General features: G+C 44.7%; 8 protein-coding genes across 8 annotated transcripts; 6 read left to right on the top strand and 2 right to left on the bottom strand.

Moving 5' to 3' along the window:
• Positions 1–825: 825 nt before the first annotated feature.
• PG994_014770 (uncharacterized protein) lies at positions 826–2,568 on the top strand (the record flags this gene model as incomplete). The annotated part of the gene is made up of 3 exons (XM_066866179.1): positions 826–1,571; positions 1,609–2,383; positions 2,455–2,568. 3 exons carry the CDS (start codon positions 826–828, stop codon positions 2,566–2,568), a joined length of 1,635 nt encoding a protein of 544 aa, XP_066707855.1.
• Positions 2,569–4,702: 2,134 nt separating this feature from the next.
• PG994_014769 (uncharacterized protein) lies at positions 4,703–5,308 on the top strand (the record flags this gene model as incomplete). The annotated part of the gene is made up of 1 exon (XM_066866178.1): positions 4,703–5,308. The coding sequence occupies one exon, from the start codon at positions 4,703–4,705 to the stop codon at positions 5,306–5,308; it is 606 nt and encodes a 201-aa protein (XP_066707854.1).
• Positions 5,309–6,051: 743 nt separating this feature from the next.
• On the top strand, positions 6,052–6,576 carry PG994_014768 (uncharacterized protein; the record flags this gene model as incomplete). Its single annotated transcript, XM_066866177.1, has 1 exon — positions 6,052–6,576. The coding sequence occupies one exon, from the start codon at positions 6,052–6,054 to the stop codon at positions 6,574–6,576; it is 525 nt and encodes a 174-aa protein (XP_066707853.1).
• Positions 6,577–8,382: 1,806 nt separating this feature from the next.
• On the top strand, positions 8,383–10,277 carry PG994_014767 (major facilitator superfamily MFS-1; the record flags this gene model as incomplete). Its single annotated transcript, XM_066866176.1, has 2 exons — positions 8,383–8,716; positions 8,779–10,277. 2 exons carry the CDS (start codon positions 8,383–8,385, stop codon positions 10,275–10,277), a joined length of 1,833 nt encoding a protein of 610 aa, XP_066707852.1.
• A 5,536-nt stretch (positions 10,278–15,813) lies between these two features.
• On the top strand, positions 15,814–16,750 carry PG994_014766 (uncharacterized protein; the record flags this gene model as incomplete). Its single annotated transcript, XM_066866175.1, has 2 exons — positions 15,814–15,896; positions 15,973–16,750. The coding sequence occupies 2 exons, from the start codon at positions 15,814–15,816 to the stop codon at positions 16,748–16,750; spliced, it is 861 nt and encodes a 286-aa protein (XP_066707851.1).
• Positions 16,751–17,305: 555 nt separating this feature from the next.
• PG994_014765 (uncharacterized protein) lies at positions 17,306–17,617 on the bottom strand (the record flags this gene model as incomplete). The annotated part of the gene is made up of 2 exons (XM_066866174.1): positions 17,306–17,395; positions 17,477–17,617. 2 exons carry the CDS (start codon positions 17,615–17,617, stop codon positions 17,306–17,308), a joined length of 231 nt encoding a protein of 76 aa, XP_066707850.1.
• A 1,233-nt stretch (positions 17,618–18,850) lies between these two features.
• On the top strand, positions 18,851–19,926 carry PG994_014764 (uncharacterized protein; the record flags this gene model as incomplete). The annotated part of the gene is made up of 2 exons (XM_066866173.1): positions 18,851–19,243; positions 19,375–19,926. The coding sequence occupies 2 exons, from the start codon at positions 18,851–18,853 to the stop codon at positions 19,924–19,926; spliced, it is 945 nt and encodes a 314-aa protein (XP_066707849.1).
• On the bottom strand, positions 19,888–20,345 carry PG994_014763 (uncharacterized protein; the record flags this gene model as incomplete). The annotated part of the gene is made up of 2 exons (XM_066866172.1): positions 19,888–20,209; positions 20,269–20,345. The coding sequence occupies 2 exons, from the start codon at positions 20,343–20,345 to the stop codon at positions 19,888–19,890; spliced, it is 399 nt and encodes a 132-aa protein (XP_066707848.1).
• Positions 20,346–20,674: the final 329 nt, after the last annotated feature.

Here is a 20,674-nt window from a genome sequence, read left to right as displayed (position 1 = left end):
TTTATGCGGGAGGCCCGTCATGCAGGAGGCCCACCACTATCGCCCATCCCCGTGATTATTTTGACACAATTCATACGCAAACGCAGGCAATCACAATTCCTTTCGTTCTCCGATTGGCCCAGTCTAAGGACAGGCTGTCTGACGGTAGCACGTTGTAGGGTCATACAGTCATACGGCCTTGGTTAAATGCAGAAGCCTTTTTTTTTCTCCAACTCATACCTGCCACCCATCTTTGTGAGCTGGCTCTATTCACCGTCATCAACCTTTTCGGCAGCGATGACTCCGGTTGTTTGACTTCTCTTGGATTGTGTTTCATGAGATGCTCGTAGGCTTGGATAATTTTCTGAACTCATCGTCGATTAAAGTAGGCAAAGCACATGTAGGTAAGCAGCGAGGACTGCACTGCCACTTCTCACTCACCGTACAGCCTGGCCCTTCCTGCATGCTCTGTGCTGTGTCATTGGGCATCTGTGAGGGGGCGGGCCTCGGCTCTGGCCATTGCAGCTTCCTCTCTATAAGTGGCTGGTTGTCTTTGCAGATGCGGCCTTGGAAAGGCCCCAAATCCGAAAAGTGTGCGAAAGATAAGTCTGTCTCTGCAGACAAGCAGTGTAAGCGAGAAAGCGAACCAATAAAATCCTCTCTCCCACATCAGTCGTGCTGTAGGGCCAAATGGATCCCTCCGTAACAGGTATATGCCATGTGTATTTGAAAGAGTATCCGCCCAATTGCCCTGTTCCATGTATCTGAGCCAACGGTGATTGATCTCTCACTTGCCTCCCATTTTCCCGACTTCGATTCACCGTTGCCTTATGACCACTGGTCATAATGCAAAACCAGTCACTCGACTCATTGCCTGAGGCATCGTCAGCAACTACAAGTGAGCCATCCACGGCCATGACAGATGCCCCTGTTATAGCATCACGTGAGGGCTATGATGCCAGTCTCAATTCCTCTCCGGGAAGGAACGAGCCTATCCATGATAAGCTATGGGCGCGAACGTTACCTGACTGCAGAGATTCAGCCAAGAAGTTCCTTCCCCTCGATGCCCAAGAAGAAATCATTAACGCGGACTCGGTCCGTCGTGAGTTGTCTCTCGAGTTGGACCTCAGTCCCACCGAGCTGGATGAGCTTGTAAATTTCATTTGCCCTGACAAGCTTGACAGTGCTTGTTCTCGTCGAGGCACGAAACTGTTCGCCGTCTTGAGTTTAATAGACCAGCCAAGCTCAATTTCAGTCTTCCAAAAAGAGGGAATCAGCGACTCCCATCTGCCCTTTAGACGAGATGGAAGGAATGAACTCATTCCTCGCAACTACAGCGGCTCCTTCGACTTTTTCAAAAGCTGGAAAACAAAAGCAGTGAATGATTTCGAGAACTACCAGTGGTGTACCCTGACACCTTTCTTGCAACCTCTGAGTCTTGGGTCTCTTGACGACGGAATAACCCTTCCCTGGAACCAATACAGTCATTTTGCTGAAGGTGGTCAGTCCTCTGTGTACAAGGTAAAAATCCATGACTCGCATCACAGTTTCCCCAAAAAAGAGGCAAGTGTTCGTTATCCCATCCTAACCCCGTAACTACTTGGTTCACTGTATCTGACACCCCGGCAGGGGGGGCAGCACATACTTTGCTCTGAAAGAACTGAAATCGAAAGAGTCCAGTATACTCCGCAGAGAGCGAGACAGTTTCAGGAAGTCAGGTCAACACCAGCATCTTATCGAGCTACTCACCTCCTTTCAGCACAAAGGATCTTACTACCTGCTTTTTCCATGGGCTTACGGCGGTACACTTAAAGATTTATGGGAGAAGAGCCACCCAACACCGGCCTACGTGGACACTGAATGGGTAGCCCAACAAGCTCATGGTCTCGTTGATGGTCTTTTTCGAGTCCATCACGTGAAGTCTAATCATAAGAGCATCGAAGCCGCTCTGGGTGAAGACCAAGAAGATGACGACAAAGTTTTTGGTAGACATGGCGACATCAAACGCGACAATGTGCTGGTTTTCCTGTCCGAAAGGAAGAACGAAGGGGTTCTCAAATTATCCGACTTTGGCTTGACGGTATTCCACTCCACTATGTCAAGATCGACAGACCGTCCGGCATCAATAAGGCCCTGTGGTCTGGCATACCGAGGCCCGGAAGCGGAAGCAGAGCGCTCTGACAACAGACTGAGCCCCCGGTATGACATTTGGTGTCTTGGGTGTCTTTATCTGGACATGGTGACCTGGCTCCTTCTTGGCTCCAAGGGGCTCGAGGAATTTCTGGAGAATCGGCTGCGTGAGAAGGTTTATCCAGTCCGCTTTGAAACCGAATACTTCTGGAAGTCAACAAAAAGGTCTCGCGGTTCCTTGGGACCCCCTGCCATCAAGTCCTCTGCCATATACGTAAGCATTCATCTCTTTTATTTACATATGTGGCTTTTTCGATCCCACCAAACTGACTTCTTTCTCCTCAGTGGATTCGATATCTTCAGGGTTTAGAACAATGTACGGATTATCTGTACGATCTATTGGATTACATAGAAAACAGCATGTTACTTTGTGAAACCAAAAGACCGCAAGCAGTGTGATGAAGTGTTGGCGAAGCTCAGCGAAATGTTGAAGAATCAGGCTTTAGATGGAGACTACCTGTCGAAGAAGACAAGAAGGCCTACCAGGATATCTACCCTCCGTGCGAGAATTTTCTCTAAAATATTGAATTTCTCCTAAATAATGGAAAACCCGCAGTGTGACTAATCTCTCTCATATATAGTTAGTTATATATTATTAAACGATGATATACTATTTCCTGTGTTATTATATATACTCGAATACCATCGTAAGTCCCCCCTTATACTTCCCTGCCACCTCTCACTGTGTTAACGCTTGCTTCATCGGGTTATGCTTAATAATGGTTCCGCAAACGTTCTGCAAAATCGTCCAGTTGGCTCTAGAAACCAAGAAAGAAAGTCAAACTCGGTTATTATTTAATAAGTAGCCCCATCGCCAAAGCCAAGTTTCATACCTTTGATAAGCCCTTGGGCGTTGAGATTAAGATGTGCTAGATTAAGATGTGCTCTGAACTAATCTAGGCACCAATATTTGATTAGCCGATAGCTCGCTGTGAAGGCTAGCATATAAAGCCCAAGGGTGGTAGCAGGAGATGAGGTTTGTAGTACCCTGATATGAAATTTGCTATGACCTAGCACCTCCTTCAGCTTGTTATCTAGATCTCCAGTAGACGAAAGGTACTTGAACGGCATGATCTGCTCGATGTAGTTTTTCGGCATGTTGTGGTTGTCCTGTGGATAGTTCGTGCAGGAGTGTGTTTGTACACTTTGTGGACTGGTGCTGTAAGCCTTCTTTCTTCTTCCGACACACCTCAGTTACCACGATTGTAAGTGTCGTATGAGGAATAGCATACTTTATCAAGGCATACAGCTAAATTCTCCTAGGACTTTGTGTCTTGTACGTGAGCAGCGCCTCTAGCAAGTCATACTTTCCCGATGGCTACTGAAACCGAAGAGGGGTTCGTAATCATCACTCCATACTCTCACCGACTGTGCTTATGAGCAGTGGCGTGGCGTCCGACATGCAATGGAACTCGCCAATGCACGACAGCATACGATTCCACCTATGAGAATATTGCACCAACCATAACACAGTAACGTGGCCGAATAAGAATCGGGGGAGGGAAAGGGCAGATCGCAGATGCGATATGATATGCACGGCTGTGGAGCTCCAACGTCTTACGATTTGTTGGGGAACTTGGAAAACTCCGGCAATGGCAAGGCACTCCTGATCGATCTACAGATCAGGCCGTTTCTGGAATGTGATGATGCTTTACTTCCTCAGGGGACGTTCAAAGAATGCCTCGCTATTCTATAAAAATACGACCATAAATACCCCTTCTGTACTGCCAACAGGCGGGGAAATGTGCTGATGATGATGCGCTATGGATTGGCTAAGGGGCGACCCGTACATCTCCGAGCGCGACACAAAAGTGCTTAGATTCCAGCCCGGATACAGCAAAGTTCTGCTGCTATCACAAGGAAACCAAGTGAGGAAGCTCCCCACAAGGCTCATTGAAGAGGGCAGGTCGTCTGATATTTGATAGGAGAGAGATGCGCCGCGTGACAAGACATGGGAACTTACGAATGATGATGAGTGGGCAGAATGGCTAAAGGTAAACACACAGATAGAAAAAAGAGCAAGAGTCTAGCACGCATCGAGTACTGACTATAGAACAGACGTTTGAGCAAGATTCACTTCGATGGAGAGATGGAGTGTGTGTCATGTGCGTTGTTGTCCGCGCCGCTTCCGGTCAAACTCAGCCCCTGACCCCTTGAACAGCTTCGCAGGTCGTGCCAACAGCAGATGGCAAGATCCGTCGATACTTTCGATCGCTCCCTTCTCAAGAGGTACATTCAAAACGATAGCGAACGTGTTCTGGGTACACAGTTCCATTATGCGGGTGATCAATCGCAACACTGACGCTCATTGTTCTGCTGAGATCGGCGCATGGGCGGAAAGTTCCCCTGAGGCAACTGGTACGGGTAGCTTTCTGACGCGGTGTTGCTATAGAAGTACGACGGCCAACTAATTCCAATTCAAGTCTACACTTGTCGCTCCGCAGCATCATGGTCTGGCGACCTCGCCCTCTCCGCGACGCACATACCCGACAGGAGATTCACGTTTGCCGTTCTCTACGGCTGCGACCCCAGGATGAGCGAGGACTTGATCGGGAAACTACAGAGAGGCTCGAAGCGAATAATGCACCCGATGACATTGCTTCTCTTATTCGCCGACATTGAGAGAGACCGACACTCGAAACTGGTCAGCGAGTTCCACAGCATGCTGATGCAGCGAGCATGCGAGTTCAGCAATGACTCGAGGAGGGCGCCGGAAGTCTCTGATACGCCCGCCTCATCTTCCTCTTCCGTGACCGAGAAGCCCACTGAAGGTCTCTTGAGGCCAGAAAGAGACTCCGAGACCATGTTTCAATGGATAGAGCTCAACCACCTGCGCAATGGGCTTGAAAACTGGAAGGCCCAGCTCCAGAAGTTGGCCGAGCACCAGAGCGAGCTCCGTTGCGCTTATTCTACTTCCCATAGATCCCTCAACGTCACATGCGAACAAGAAAATCTCGTGCGGTGCCTGGCCCACCAGGGAACCCAGATCCAGGCTAGACTGCAGCAGCTACTGCTGGAATACGATGAGAAGATCAGACAGACTTCTCTTACCATTGACGGAATGAACTTTGCTACACAGGTTGTGAGTGGCTTTCTCTCCGAGTTACCCATGGTACTCTATGCTAAAGACAAGATGTAGGAATGGAATTATATTGCGCGTAGAGACATCAAGACAAATCTGGATATCGCGAAATCAACAATGGACACCACCGATTTGACCGTGGGGATATCGAAGGCCGCCCAAAGAGACAGCAGCCACATGAGGTCTATTGCTGTACTCACAATGGCCTTTCTCCCTGGAACTTTCGTTGCTGTGAGTCGAATCATAATATTTCGCTCGCCTTGATATCGATTACGATTGCTGACCGAGCTACGACGGCCAAGACGGTCTTCTCCATGACTTTCTTTGACTGGCAGGGTGGCGCAGGGGGCATGCTGTAACCGTACATATGGATATTCGTGGTGGTTACCTTTGTCTTAACTGCCCTGACGTTAGCAATATGGCGGTTCTGGGTTGCTTCAGAGGCTACGCGCAAAACGAGCGACCTATGTCAATGGTGTGAAAAAAAGACTGGTTACCTGATTCAGAAGTAATACGTTTTGACTGGCGAAGTTGACACGCGATTGAGTGACTGTGTTCCTTGGAGGATATGATGCGTATTTCCTACTCAGGGGTCGTGACACCGCCTGACAATGACCGACTTGCCAAGCTGGCAAACAACCTATGTGAAAATGAAAATAAAACCTTCTCAAATTACTGCTATTATTTCCCTCCTTGGACCCGATTTACATGAATTTTGAAGAAAAAAGTGTACATCGATTTCAAGTAGAAACGAAAGCGACTCCAAAGATTATCAGCAACTTTATAGAATCCCCAGAAACATGCCCGAGAGGTCCACCTTCTCCCAGCACTCCGTCTGGATCGTGACGCTAACGACAGCGAGCTTCACGAGCGTCCTGCTCGGCTTCGCCGTCGCCATCGCCTCGTCGCCGTCGACGCCGCCCCTGCACGCGACGTGCGTGACGAAATACGACCCCGGCTTCTGGCAGCGCCTGGCGCAGCTCTTCGTGCACGAGACGGTGCTGCTGTGCCTGGTGTCGCCCGCGGTGCGCCCGCACACGCGCGATCGCGTCCGGCTGCCCGGCCGCGGCTGGTTCTTCGCCGCCGTGGGCGCCAGCGTGCTGACTTCGGTGCTCGCGCTCGTGAGCTACGCGTCCGCGTGCCGGAACCCGGGCTGGACGGCCGCCTTGTTCATGGAGTGGATCGCCGACGTCGCGCTGGTGGGCGCGGCGGCGCAGCTGGTGGGCGGGATCGCGAGGTCGAGGGGGCGGTCGGGTTCCGCGACGGTGTATATGAGCCGTAGCCGTACACGCGCACGCGCGCCTACTCCTGCAGCAGGAACGTAGTCGTAGCAGCGGCCGAACGTATGGCCGCTAATGTAATATCCCCCATACCCAGGATAGGAATAGAACCTGTTATTTGAGCCACAAACTGGCTGGAACCGATCCTTTGAAGATATTCATTTGTCCTGGCCGATGGGGAAAGACGCAGCATCCGTCGAGAAAAGGGGGTGCGCCCTAGCTCTGGTGGGTGGCGTGCAATTGAGTTCACTTAGACATGCCACACGAAAAGCCGCTGGAGAAACCATTCACGCCACCCTGCTTTGCACTCGCGGGTTTAGGTAAGACTTGTGCTGAACCTCGGCCTCGGGATATGGAAGGAACGGCGGCGCACTTGATACGATATTACCTAGGACAGAAGGAACTCGGCCATTGGATCCTAGCAAGGTCTAGTCAGATCGTATAGCTCACCACATAATGTGTATATGGCTGATATTGGTGAGCAGATGTTGCACCAAAAAAGCTTAAGTTAAGCTTCCTTGGGAAGCGGGCGGCAGACGCAGGAACGGGTCGCGATGACAGGAATCAGGATGCCAAATCCAAATACATAGTGTATTCGTAGCAACCAATATTGCGCTCATGCAATCCTGCCAAAGTGAGACTGCTTATCATTCAGAGTTGAGATGGAGTAAGTGTAGTCAGCATGGCATAGACAACGACAGAGTGCTAATCAGATGCCTCTCAAACCATTCATCCGGATACTACTGACGAGTCGCTGCAGTGGTCAAAGGTTGCTGGATCCAATTGCCTGATCGGTCGTGAAAGGGGCGGCCTTGAGCTGTGGCGCTGACAGGAGCAGGGACATGCCATGGGATCGCTTGCGTAGAGCGCGAGACCAATGCTGTTGCGATCTCTTACGTCTCAAAGTAAAGCAGCCTTTTGGTGATTGAGTCCGAATCTTGTAGACAGCCGAGTTGTTTCCTGTTCCCTGGGTTAAGCAGGTGGGATCCAATTGAATCTTGGGACGGGACGTGCATTTCCGCCGCGGAGGAGCCCAAAGCTTGTCTGTGAAGCAAACATCCTCTCTCAGCTATCCCGCTCCCGAATACGGCATTTGTCTTGCTTGCAGCCATGGCCACGGCTATAATGTGGGCAACATGAGGAATCCAGGGGGCGAAAAATCACCATGTCTACTCATTGATGGCCGTTGAAGAATAGAACGGCGTGGCTTCGGACGGAATTGAACAGTTGCGAACTGAAGGAGACTCAGAGTTGGTATGCCCCAAAGGCCGGGAGCATCCTGGCAAACCTAGGGGAATCCATCTCCCACCAAGATTTGACAGGCTGCCGCCAAAATCGAATGATTATCTGACAATGAGAAGTTTACGATGGATGCGACGGGCGCTGTATGTGGCTTTCGCCCGCCTCGCCAACACTTGGGGAACTTGGGGAGGAGCCGACCCGCTTCCTTTCACGAATACCGAGAATCCGGTGCATCATCACCAAGCCAGTGAATCAATCGAACCTCTGTAGGTTCAAGCTGTGATTTCAGAAACCTGGTGCAACTGTTCTGTGAGCATGCCTCAAGATTCATGAGACAAACAGGGATGCGGAGGTCCGCAATGGGATAGCTGGCTGCCTATGCTGCTCGAGGATTCCGCGTTCATTTGCTGCTGCGTGGCATATAAGAAAGGCGCGTCTTTATTCCCGTGGATGGGCCCTGTAGACCTTGCTCGTCACCCAACCACTCTTTCCACACACCAATTCAGGGGGCACCACGCTACAAGCATGGCTCATCTACGCGAATCGTACTGGAGCACCAGTACCGACGACAATCGTCGGAGCGAGGTATACACACCGTTCGACGCAACCATGGATAGAAGACACATCCGAAGCTTGAGCATATATCCCGAGGACGAGTCGAACCCAGAGATTGACACGATCCCGATCGGGTTGCCAGCCGCACCGCCTGTACCCCACAAGGACCATCCGTACTACAGGTCTGGGAGTACCTATCAGACTTCGCCCAACAGAGTATGGCAGATTCCTCGGGAGGCTTCCATAGAGCCGCTTGAGCTGATGAGACCCGTTGCCGTTGACCAAGTGAGATGGTCTACGGTATCGGACGAGCCCGCCGACGGGAGCATGTCCGGGCTACACGAATTCCTCTTCGTGACTACCGTATGCATGGCTCAGCTATGTACTCGTAAGTATTGAGCCGAAACGAAGCTCCCGGAGAAAGCAAGACTGACGAGAATAATTATGCAGAGGCCGGCCTGGGCCAGACCCTTGCGATCATTCATGTGATCGGATCGACTTGGGGCATCACCAACCCGTCCGAGCTGAGCTGGCTCATAGCTGGCTACACCTTGACCATAGGAACCTTTATACTCGTCGCGGGAAAGCTTGGCGATGTATATGGGTACAAGCGCATTTTCCTCTCGGGGTTCTTATGGTCAGCGCTATGGGCATGCCTTGCTGGCGCCGCCTTCTATTCCGGACCCGCACTTTTCACCGTCTGCCGCGTCCTGCAAGGCATGGGTGCCGCCATGTGTCTTCCTAATGCCATTGCACTGCTTGGGGCGGCTTATCCCCCAGGTCGAAAGAAGTCATTGGTGTTTGCTGCATTTGCGGCCATGGCTCCCTGCGGGTCCATCATTGGAGCAGCGGGGGCTAGTGCCTTTGCCTTACTGTGGTGGCCTGTGGCATACTGGGCATTCTCATTTACCCTCTGCATTGTTGCCATCATTGGCTATTATGCGATTCCTTCGGCTGCGAACGAGAGGGGGAGACCGCAAACCTTCCGGGCTTGGCTCATTGAGCTCGATGTCCCCGGCGCGACTGCCGGGGTTTCTGCCCTGGTTCTCATCAACTTCGCTTTCAACCAAGGGCACATATCTGGGTGGAACGAGCCTAGCATATGGGAGGCGCTGATTGTAGGCGGTATTCTCATGTGCATCTTCATCATGATTGAATGTCATTATGCCAAAAACCCCATTGTCCCACTCAACGCCCTCTCGCCCCAGGTTTCGCTGATCTTGGGCGCCGTAGCCTGCGGTTGGGCTTGTTTCGGGATATGGTCCTTCTACACCTGGCAATTCCTCCAGGTCATCAGAAAAGTGTCCCCGCTCCTTACCACGGGAATGATGAGCCCAATCGTCGTCATGGGAATCTTTGCATCCTTGACAACCGGCATGGTCCTCCACAAGCTGGGGCCGCCTGTTGCGATGCTCATCTCGATGCTGGCCTTTACGGCAGCTACCGCACTTATAGCCACCGTCCCAGAAGACCAAACATACTGGGGCCAGACCTTCGTAGGCATGCTGGTGATATCTTGGGGTATGGACATGAGTTTCCCGGCCGCGACTCTGCTTCTGTCGAACTCGGTAAGCAAACGACACCAGGGCATCGCGGCGAGTTTGGTTGCTACTGTGATCAACTACAGCATGTCCATTGGGATAGGCATCGGCGGTACTGTGGAGGCCCAAGTAACGAGGGGTGCCGTCACGAAGGAGCGGGTGCTGAGTGGATATAGAGCCGCGCTCTTGACAGGGATCGGGCTGGCGGGAACGGGCGCTATTATCTGCATAGCGCTGATAGTGGCGACCAAGCTGCCAGCCGCAATCGAGAGACAGAAGACGAAGAGGAGAGAGGCGGCGATGGCGAAGAGGGAGAAAGAGATGGCGAGGCCTTGCTACAGCTGCCAAAGCTGTCGACACGGCGGCAGCACAAGAATGGGTAGCCAGGCTGGGTCATCCATGGCGTGAGCTAGCTGGGCCGACTCACCTCGGGCGGCATATACTATTCCCTAGGTAGTGATTACTCCGTACCTAAGTGTTTAATTAGGTCATTAACATTTGATATTGTCATGGTTTTATCGAACAGCCACAGCACCCCAGCTTCGAATGGTTCTAGAAATCACATGTAAAGGTAGCTGGCCGCGTGGAGTGCCACAGGGGAGACACGTTCGAGATGGTGGCGGAAGAAAGGTTTAACTTGTCAGGCGGTCCGGCCAGTGGTCCGGCCCCGAACCTACGTACCTACCTGCCTTGTACTGCCTATCTGGACGTGGGCAAGTCTTCGGGACGAGGCGGATGGCAAATCGGAGGACATCGAAGAATATTGAGGGAAATGAGTGTGCATAATAATTGGATACTATCATCGTTGAAGATTGACAAAGGAACTTTGACGTTGGTCGAGGCAGAGTGGCATAGGACCACAGCCACGGGGTATCAGTTAACCCCCCTATCACTTATATTAACCGGGGGGTTAAATTTTTCACGCTTTATATATTAAGTAATGCTAAGCTATTTTAACCCCTGGCTTAGTTTATATGTATATTTAATATATATATATAAATAACGTGGTTTATTATTAAGTTAATTACTATTTTTTAATTTATATAATTAAACTTTAATATATTATATTTTTATAATTATAGTATTAATTTAAGCAACGCGAGAAAATTAAAATTAAATTAATTATAAAAGTATATAACGTTTTTTAAACTATTTTAAGCGATTAACTTTATAGTATTTAACTTTAACGAGAAATTTAATATTTATAATATAAATTTAATTTAATTAAAAAAGAGGTGCTTTATAATAATATAATTAATTAAATATTTAAAGAATACTTTTTAATATTAACATTATAAAAGATATAGTTAGTTTTTTTTTTTTAAAAATCGCGCGGCGGCGACTATATTAGTAAGTATTAAATTAAACGCTTTATTAATTATAGCTCGAACCTTAAGACTTAAATAAACCCTTAATATAATTATTAAAGGGCTTTTTATATAGATTTATGTGTTATTTCCGACTAATTTACGTTAATTATAAATATTAAAAGTAAATAGAATATTTTAAATAAAAATATATAAAATTTTAACGAAACTAGCTTTATAATAGATATAATCGAGTTAATACTAGTTATAATACGCGCTGATTAATATAAAAGTACGAGATTAGTTTAATTTAATAATTAAGAATAATTAACGGCTATTAAATATATTAATTCGTTAAACTAGTATATTCCGCCGTTTTTAATCGTTTAAAACTAATATTACCTTATACACTAGTTTTATAAATACGATTTATTAGGCGATTAAGTAATCAAATCGATTTTTAACGACTAAATTAAAAACGAAACGAGTTTAAACTAAGTTTAGTATTTTAATAAATATATTAAAGTGCGAATAAAAAGCTTTTATTACCTCTTAATTTTAAACGATTACGAAAGCTATATTTCGGCCGAATTCGAGGAATATTATAAGAATAAAGATATTATTATACTTAATATACCTCTTTACTTTTTTTTATTTATTTTAACTTTTAGCTATAATATTTTATTCGTTATTAAAACGTACTTATTTTAAAAATATTAAGCTAAATATTAAAGCGTTAATAAATAATATTATGAAGTTAAAATTATTTATCCTTTTTAAAGCCGCGTATTTTATTATTTTTATAGAAATTAATTCTAAATTTAAGATTAATTTATTAATTTAATATCTTATTATTTAAACGAAGTAATTAATAAGTTAAATATAGATCTTTTAACGCTTATATTTATTTTACTACGCTTAAAAATAATTAATATTTATAGCTTTTAAACGTTATTTAACTTTTAATAAATAATTAAATATTTTTTTTATTATAAGTAAAGTTTTTATATATTAAAAAAGCTTTTCGATATTAATTTTAATTATTATAAACTATATAATAAAGAATAAAACTAAAGTAACGTGTATATATAATTAAATATATATTTTTAAAAAAGTTAATTTAACCTTTTGAAAACTTTAGAGAATTAGAAAATTACGAGTTTAGTTTAAAAAAGCCCTTATTATTAAAGAATTTTAAAAATTATAAAACGAGAAAGTGAATAAAAGCGTTTAATAATTAATAAAAGAGAAGATAAAGGTTTATTAAAATAAAAGGCGACCGGTAAAAAGCGTTATAATATATAAATATACGAGAAAGATATAAAATTAAATAGCGAATGTTAAATTTAAATTAAATATTATTTTTTTATAAAAATAATAAAATATATACCTTTAAAAACGATAAAAAACTTTACCTTCGTAACATAATTAATAACGTCTTAATAAATAGCTTTATTTCTTTTAAAAAAGTACGCTTTAATAATGTATAAAATACTATATTTGCAAAATAAAAACAATAAAAAAATAAAGAGGTATATTAAGCGTAATAATACTATTATTCTTATAATATCTTCTAAATTCGGCCGAAATATAGCTTTCTTAACCGCTTAAAATTAAGAAACGATAAAAGCTTTTCGTCCGCGTTTTAATATACTTATCGAAATATTAAATCTAGTTTAAACTCGTTTTATTATTAATTTAATTATTAAAAGTCGGTTTAATTATTTAATTACCCGGTAGTTCGTATTTATAAAATTAATTTATAAAGTAATATTAGGCTTAAATAATTAAAAACGGCGGAATATATTATTTTTACGAATTAATATATTTAATAGCTATTAATTATTTTTAATTATTAAGTTAAATTAATTTCGCTTTTTAAAATAATTAGCGCGTATTATAACGAATATTAACTTAATTATACCTATTATAAAGCCGGTTTCGTTAAAATTATATATATTTTTATTTAAAATACCGTATTTAGTTTTAATATTCACGATTAGTATAAACTAGCCGGAAATAATACTTATATTTTTATAAAAAGCGTTTTAATAATAGTATCGACGGTTTATTTAAGTTTTAAAATCCGGGTTACGGTCGATAAAGCGTTTAATTTAATACTTATTAACGCGGTCGCCGCCGCGCGATTTTTAAAAAAAGTTAGCTATATTTTTTATAATATTAATATTAAAAGATATCCCTCGAGTATTTAAATTAATTATATAATTATAGAGCACTTTTTTTTAATTAGATTTAATTTATATTATAAATATCGGATTTCGCGTCTAGGTTTAATACTGCGAAGTCGGTCGCTTAAAATAGCTCAGGGGACGTCGTACACTTTCGCAGCAGCTTTTTAATTAATTCGATTTCGACCTTTTCGCGTCGCTTAAATTATTAAAACAATACGATATTTTTTCGATTAGATTAGTATTATAGTTATAAGAATATTACGTATTAAAGGTTAATTACATAAATTAAAAAAAGTGGCCGATTTAATAATATAGTTAACTTAATAGTAAATTATATTATTTAATTTTTTATAAAAGTTACTTTATATATTACTATATATATAGTTTTTATTATTTAATTTATAGTATTTAAAATTAATATTAAAGAGCTTTTTTAATAAAGAAAGTTTTTTTTAATAAAAAAAAAGTATTTAATCGTTTATTAAAAATTAAATAATATTTAAAGATTATAAGTACTAGTTATTTTTAAGTATAATAAATTAAATATAAACGTTTAAAAATATAAATTTAATCTATTAATTATTATACTTAAATAATAAAATATTAAATTAAATACGTTAAATATAAATTTAATATTTTTTTATAAAAATAGTAAAACACACGGCTTTAAAAACGATAAAAAACTTTAATTTTATAATATAATTTATTAACCCTTTAATAAGTAACTAGATTTTTTAAAATAAACACGCTTTAATAACGTATAAAATATTATATTTAAAGGTTAAAATAAGTATAAAAAGTAAAGAGGTATATTAAACGTAATAATGTCGTTATTTTTATAATATGTTTTAAATTTAGCTAAAATATAACTTTCGTAACCGCTTAAAATAAAGAGGCGATAAAGGCTTTTTATTTCCATTTTAATATATTTATTCAAGTATCGAATTTAATTTAAGCTTATTTCGTCATTAGTTTAATTATTAAAAGTTAGTTTAATTACTTAATTATTTAATAAATTATATTAACGCGATTAATTTATAAAGTAATATAAGTTTTAAACGATTAAAAATAGCGGAATATATTAATTTTATAAATTAATATATTTAATAGCCGTTAATTATTTTTAATTATTAAATTAAATTAATTTTGTTTTTTTATATTAATTAACGCGTGTTACAGCGAGTATTAAATTAATTATATTTATTATAAAACTTGTTTTATTAAAATCTTATATATTTTTATTTAAAATACTATATTTAATTTTAATATTTATAATTATTATAAATTAATTAAAAATAAAACTTAAATGTTTATAAAAAGCTTTTTAATAATTATATTAACGGTTTATTTAAGTTTTAAAATCCGGGTTATAATTTATAAAGCGTGTAATTTAATATTTGTTAACGCGGTTATTATTACGCGAGTTTAAAATAAGATTAACTATATTCTTAATAGTATTAATATTAAAAAACATCCTTTATAATATTTAAATTAATTATATAATTATAAACCTTTTTTATATTAAATTTCATTTATATTATTAATATTAAAATTCTCGTTAAGATTTAATATCGTAGAGTTAATCGCTTAAAATAAGTCGAGAAACGTTATATACTTTTATAATAACTTTTTAATTAATTTAATTTAAACTTTTTTATATCGCTTAAATTATTAAAATAATAGAATCTTTTTTTAATTAAATCGATATTATAATATTAAAAATTTTATATATTAAAGTTTAATTATATAAATTTAAAAACGTAATTAATTTAATAAGAAATTATATTATTTAATTTTTAATTATTTTTAAATTTAATAATAAATCAAAATTTTATAGTTATTAAATATATATTATATATATATATAAATTAAGCCAAGGGTTAAAATAACTTAGTATTATTTAATATACAAAGCGTAAAAAATTTAACCCCCCGGTTAATATAAGTAATAGGGGGGTCAGCTGAAACCTGCCGCAGCCACTGTACTTTGCAACAAAGCCGGGCGAGAGATGGCGGGCGGCAGCACTTGGAGATGAATCCACTTTTCGGGAGGCAGCCACAGGGGGAGAGAGAAATGACGTGGTTGTCTTTCAAATGTTTGCCCCTTCTTTGCGATATGGGCATGCCAAGCATCACAGCCCATACTGCGTACCCCCGGGGCAGTCACCAAAGCAAGGTTATGGTAGGTAGAGAGGCAGGAACGAGAGTGCTGAGTGCTTTCCACTGTGCTGCATCAGATAATAATGGATACATAAGTAGAGAGGTAGCTGGCCTGTGACAATAAAACAAAACAACCAGAACCCCCTCCCATCAGGCTTGACTTTCTCCCCACCACATCACATACTCTTTTCCCAACTCACCTACTACCACATCCACCACGCTTCTCAATCAATCAAGCATACAACACAAACACAACCCATACATACCATACTACTACATTCCCAAGATGGCGCCCAACACCACTGTCCACGTTCGCAACATCTCTTCGAGCACTTCGGAGAAGGAGATCAAGGACTTCTTCGCCTTCTGGTAAGTTCATCCTGCTACACTTGATATTTGTTTTCCGCCATGATCGATATTCAAGTGCTAACTTGCCCTCGCATAGTGGCAAGATCACTGACCTCAAGGTCACCACCGATGCCAACGGTACCCAAGAAGCCACCGTCATCTTCGAGAAGGAGACTGCTGCCAAGACCGCTCAGCTCCTGAACAACACCCAGCTCGGCGGTTCGCAAATCGAGGTCATTGCCGAGGACGCTAAGAACGACGACACGGCCTACGCCACAAACGCCGACCGCGACAGCGATGAGATCACACAAGAAGAGAAGCCCCGCAGCCGTATCCTGGCCGAGTACCTCGCCCATGGCTACGTGGTCGGCGATGCCGCCCTCCAGCGCGGTATCGAGCTCGACCAGAAGCACGGCGTCACCAACCGCTTCATGACGACGCTCCAGAACCTCGACAACAAGTACCACGCCACCGAGAAGGCCAAGGCCACCGACCAATCCTACAACATCACCCAGCGCGCTAGCAGCCTCTTCTTCGGCCTCGGCTCGTACTTCGAGAAGGCCTCCAACACCCCGACCGGCAAGAAGCTGGTCGATTTCTACACCATCGGCTCGCGCCAAGTGCAAGACATCCACGCCGAGGCCCGCCGCCTGGCGGACCTCAAGAAGGAGAACCACGGAGGCAGCGCCTACAAGGCCTCTGGCCTGGAGCGTGTCTTTGGCAAGGAGCAGCCTGCTGCCGCCAGTACCACCACGGGTGCCACGGATTCTACTGGTGTTGCTCAGCCTGGCCCCAAGGCCGGTACCACGGAGTCCACTCCTTTGGACCCTACTGGACCTATTCCTACCAAGGAGCCCGGTTCTGAGAAGGCATGAGCGAGCGATGGAGGGTAGTGGTTTCTGTTTACCTACATTAGTTTAGTTGCCTTGATTCCCACGACGTTCTGCAATGAGATTATGATTAGTCTGGAATTCCTCACGTCTTATCGAAATCTTTGTGATAAATGTTCGAGGAATCTTTAACATTAAATGGGCTTTTTGCTGAGTGTGCTTTCCAATGGAACTTTCCTCTCCGATCGATCTATTTTAGTCTTTCCGACCATGTTGCAGTCATGTTGTTCTGCCACAGATAGGTCGGAGATTGCTAAGCTCAAATAAACCCATACAGCATAATTGAACTTTAACATTGCCTGTCACGACGTGTTTGGCTGAGCCGGCCTCATTGTGTTCACGCAGTTAGAAATTGCATTTTGAGGAAGTTTTCAACTTCTATTCTTGATCATGGGAATCTAAGTGTACAGGTTTGAGTTTCCTGTGTAGTCATAAACATCGTGATCATTGCGATGTGCCACGTGCTCTTCTATCACGTATGGCTAGTATCCTCCCTCTCATGCACTACTCATTTGTTTGTCTATCCACCACTCCTGCGGTTTAAGATGACTTGGCACCAGGCTCAGTTGTCTTACTGAACTTGGAATCAACGGCCTCGTCGAGAACGCCCTTGGGGTTGGATGAAAGACCCTGTAAGAGAGAAAGATGTTAGTCTTCGAAAAACAACCACTACACGGGCCATGAAGGTGGGGGAAGGCGATTACAACGTACAGAAAGCTCGTCGTTCATCTCGTTCTTCTTGGAACCGGAGTCGACCTTGTCGGTGCCCTTGCCAGAGCCGGGGGCATCCTGCTGCTGACGGCCGGACTGGGCCTCAGGGGGAGGGGACTGGCGGCCTTCTTGAGTAGACATGATGATGTGATGTGGTTGTTTTGTCTTGGTGAGCTGTTTGGGTTGTGGTTAGCTTGGATGAGTACATCAAGAGACAAGACTCGAAGGCGGCCAAGTCACGAGACACGACTTACAATTGATTGGTGGTGGTGCAGAGTAGAAATTCGATGGGTGTATCAGGTGAAGAGGTTTGTTTAGTATGGAAAATGACGAGAGATCAAGAGAAGGGAAGTCGATGATTTAGGAACTGAGTTAAATAAGGGTATTTGAATACAGCAAATGCTATGTACAGCTGGATCCCCCCTCTGCCCCTCCTTTCTTTCCTGCCTGGTTCTCACTCATAGCAAGGGAAGCAAATCAAGGCGGCCGTAACGCGCTTAATGCGTTGATATGCAAGCTGCTGCAGCTCGTTTCCCAGTAAAACGGCCCCTCGAGATCGCAAATTGACATCAGATCGAGCTTTAATGAAGTCATGGGCTCCATTCTTTGCAGCTGCAGGAGGGACTTCGGCCTCATACGTCATAGCTGCCAGCACTGTTATCGGTGATAGCGTTAGGGGATAAATACATTGTAGCTTCCAATGCAGGAGGTACTGGCCCGGAGCATCCAGCCCGAAAGCTGGCCCATTTACCTAAGCTACTTTAGAGAGAGACCTCGCCAAAGAACAACAGCAGTCAGCCACAGCTGCGTGTTGCTGTCTTGGGGATCAGCCACCATGGCCTAAAGTCACCAGTGTTCTGGTCTGACTGGAATGCTGCTTTGCTTTAATTGAGGCTGGTAAGCTCAATTCCAACCCCGCATTACCCAGCGCACTCTACGGTGGGGGAGGTGCCATGCGACCACTAAACGCGTCCGTCCTGTCAGGGACCACCCAGCAAACAGCGCGACACGAGGGGTGTATCAACAACGACAACACAATACACCACGTCGGGAGTAGTAAGGCTGTTTATCGTACGAGCAATGCAGCCTCAAGTGAACGTGTGAGTCTTCAGGTTGTCAAAGTTCGATGTCCATGACTGTATGACTGTCGGTTCTCGTCCTCAAACTTGTCTGTTCATGGTCGATAGTGATTCGTTCCATATGCACAAGTACCCCCTCCAACTCAATCCAGTCGTGCGCGTGTGATAGGATAGCCCCAAATCCCAGCCTCATCAAAAACCATAGAACCAGCAAGCCCGGTTGTCTAGTTCGCTTCAGGACTGTCGTCCGCAAAACACATCCAAACGTCCACAATAACCTCTTACATTCCTCGCCATGCCGGACATCAACTCCATCCCGGCCTCTCCCTACGCCACCCCTCGTCGCACATCTACATCGCAACCACAAGCACAACAACAACTAGCTGGGGCAGCATCATCACAGTCGCAGCAACACACGGGCGCTCCCACGGCAACATCGCCAGAACTGAACATCCTACCCTCCAACCAGCAGACCTACCATCAGAGAACATCCTCTACATCTCTGCCTTCTCCACGTCTTCCCGCCTCATCATCCAACCCATCAGCTCTCTCAATGGCCATGCCACCGCCTCCCGCACCCGTGGCGCGACAAGACCCTGCCGAGACGGGTCCTGGCCCCATCCGTCACCCGCGCCCCTTGACCGCCGCTGAGCTTCACCAACAGTTGGAGCAGGAGCAGGAGTTACTGGTATGTTCATAGTGATACTGAGATACAGCTACAACTACCTGTTCCCACGAACCGACATGGCTAACCCTTTGCCACCTCCTATACAGGTAAACCGACTTACTCGAGACCTCACTATCCTGCGTGCGCAGCAGAACTCGTCGGTCGTCTCCAATACCTCGTCGACCTCGGCCTCTGCATCAGTAGACCAGCCCCAGACCTCCTTCTTCGACACCCACCTCATGTCGGGGCCCGGCTTCCCTCTCCCAACCACCAGCTCCGATCGACGTCACCAACGGACGAGCTCTAGCACGAGCACACGCAGTCTCAGCCACGCCGCCGCCGCCGGCTCGGCCACGGGCCCGCTGTCCGCGGTGCACTCAGGAGGTGGCGCTTCGGCCCTCGAGGCTGCCCGCAATCCCCGCAGCAGCGCTATGTCCATGTCCCGCCAGAACAGCACGACGTCGCACCGCAGCCCATCCCGCAACCACTCGCCGAACCCGTACACTCGACACGACCCCGACCACGTCGGCTCTCTCACGAGCGCCAGCGGCGGCTACTTCCCGCGCCGGCAGATCTCAATGCCATGGAAGCGTGGCCGCGACACCGGGGTCAGAGCTGTCTCCGGGACTGATGCCGGCCACGCCACGCTACGAAGAGACTGCGCATTATCGCCAGGAGCTCGAGACGGCCAAGCGCGAGAATGAGAACCTCAAGCGCCGGATCAAGGAGTTGAAAAGGTGGTCCGAGAACGACGGGCAAGCGATGCCTCGGCTGGCGGAAGGGTCAGAAGCGAGAGTGTGAGCACAACTACCAGTGGTGTCGGTGTCAGTGGAGCGACTGGCGTGGGCGGAGGTGGTACGGGTATCGCCGGCGGGCGAGGTAGAGCCGCCGGGGGCGCGGGCATGGAGAGGGCTTTCAGCAGCATGAGTATCACCGGCAGCGTTGGTGTTGGCGTACCAGAAGAGGAGCTCCGCGTTGGCGAGAGCGCTGCTAGTCAAGGCCTCGGTCAAGAAGGTAAATGAAAGGAGTCGTCCCGCAGGTCATACGTACGATCCTTGGAGACTGAGGCTCCAGTGGCGAAAATAGGGGCATGAGACGCAAGTAAGCCATCGCGAGCAGGCATAGCTTAGCGCCTCCTTGTGATTATTGGTTGACACCCTTGGCTGGGTTCAAACGCTCGCGACCTTTTTTCTATTGCGGCCCAAGAGTAAATTTCCTTATCGAGCCGGAGTATGGTTGATTTGGGACACTGGCGTAAGCAGACAGTTATGAATTAAAATGACGATAGCATGATAGCACAAATGGAGTCATGTAAATGCACTATGCTTACATGTATTCGCCCTTCAAAGGCGTGCTTGCTGTTTCTTCACCTTGGTGTCGTGACCTTCAAGTTCGTTGCCAGTGTTTTGGAGCTGATATAATTGTATACGTGTATATGCACATTTTGAGTAC

This window comes from Apiospora phragmitis (genome assembly GCF_038363925.1).
Source record: "Apiospora phragmitis strain CBS 135458 chromosome Unknown utg000014l:1.0-1827420.0:1.0-1829600.0, whole genome shotgun sequence".
NCBI lineage: Eukaryota > Fungi > Ascomycota > Sordariomycetes > Amphisphaeriales > Apiosporaceae > Apiospora > Apiospora phragmitis.
This window is presented reverse-complemented; position numbering and strand designations above follow the sequence as displayed.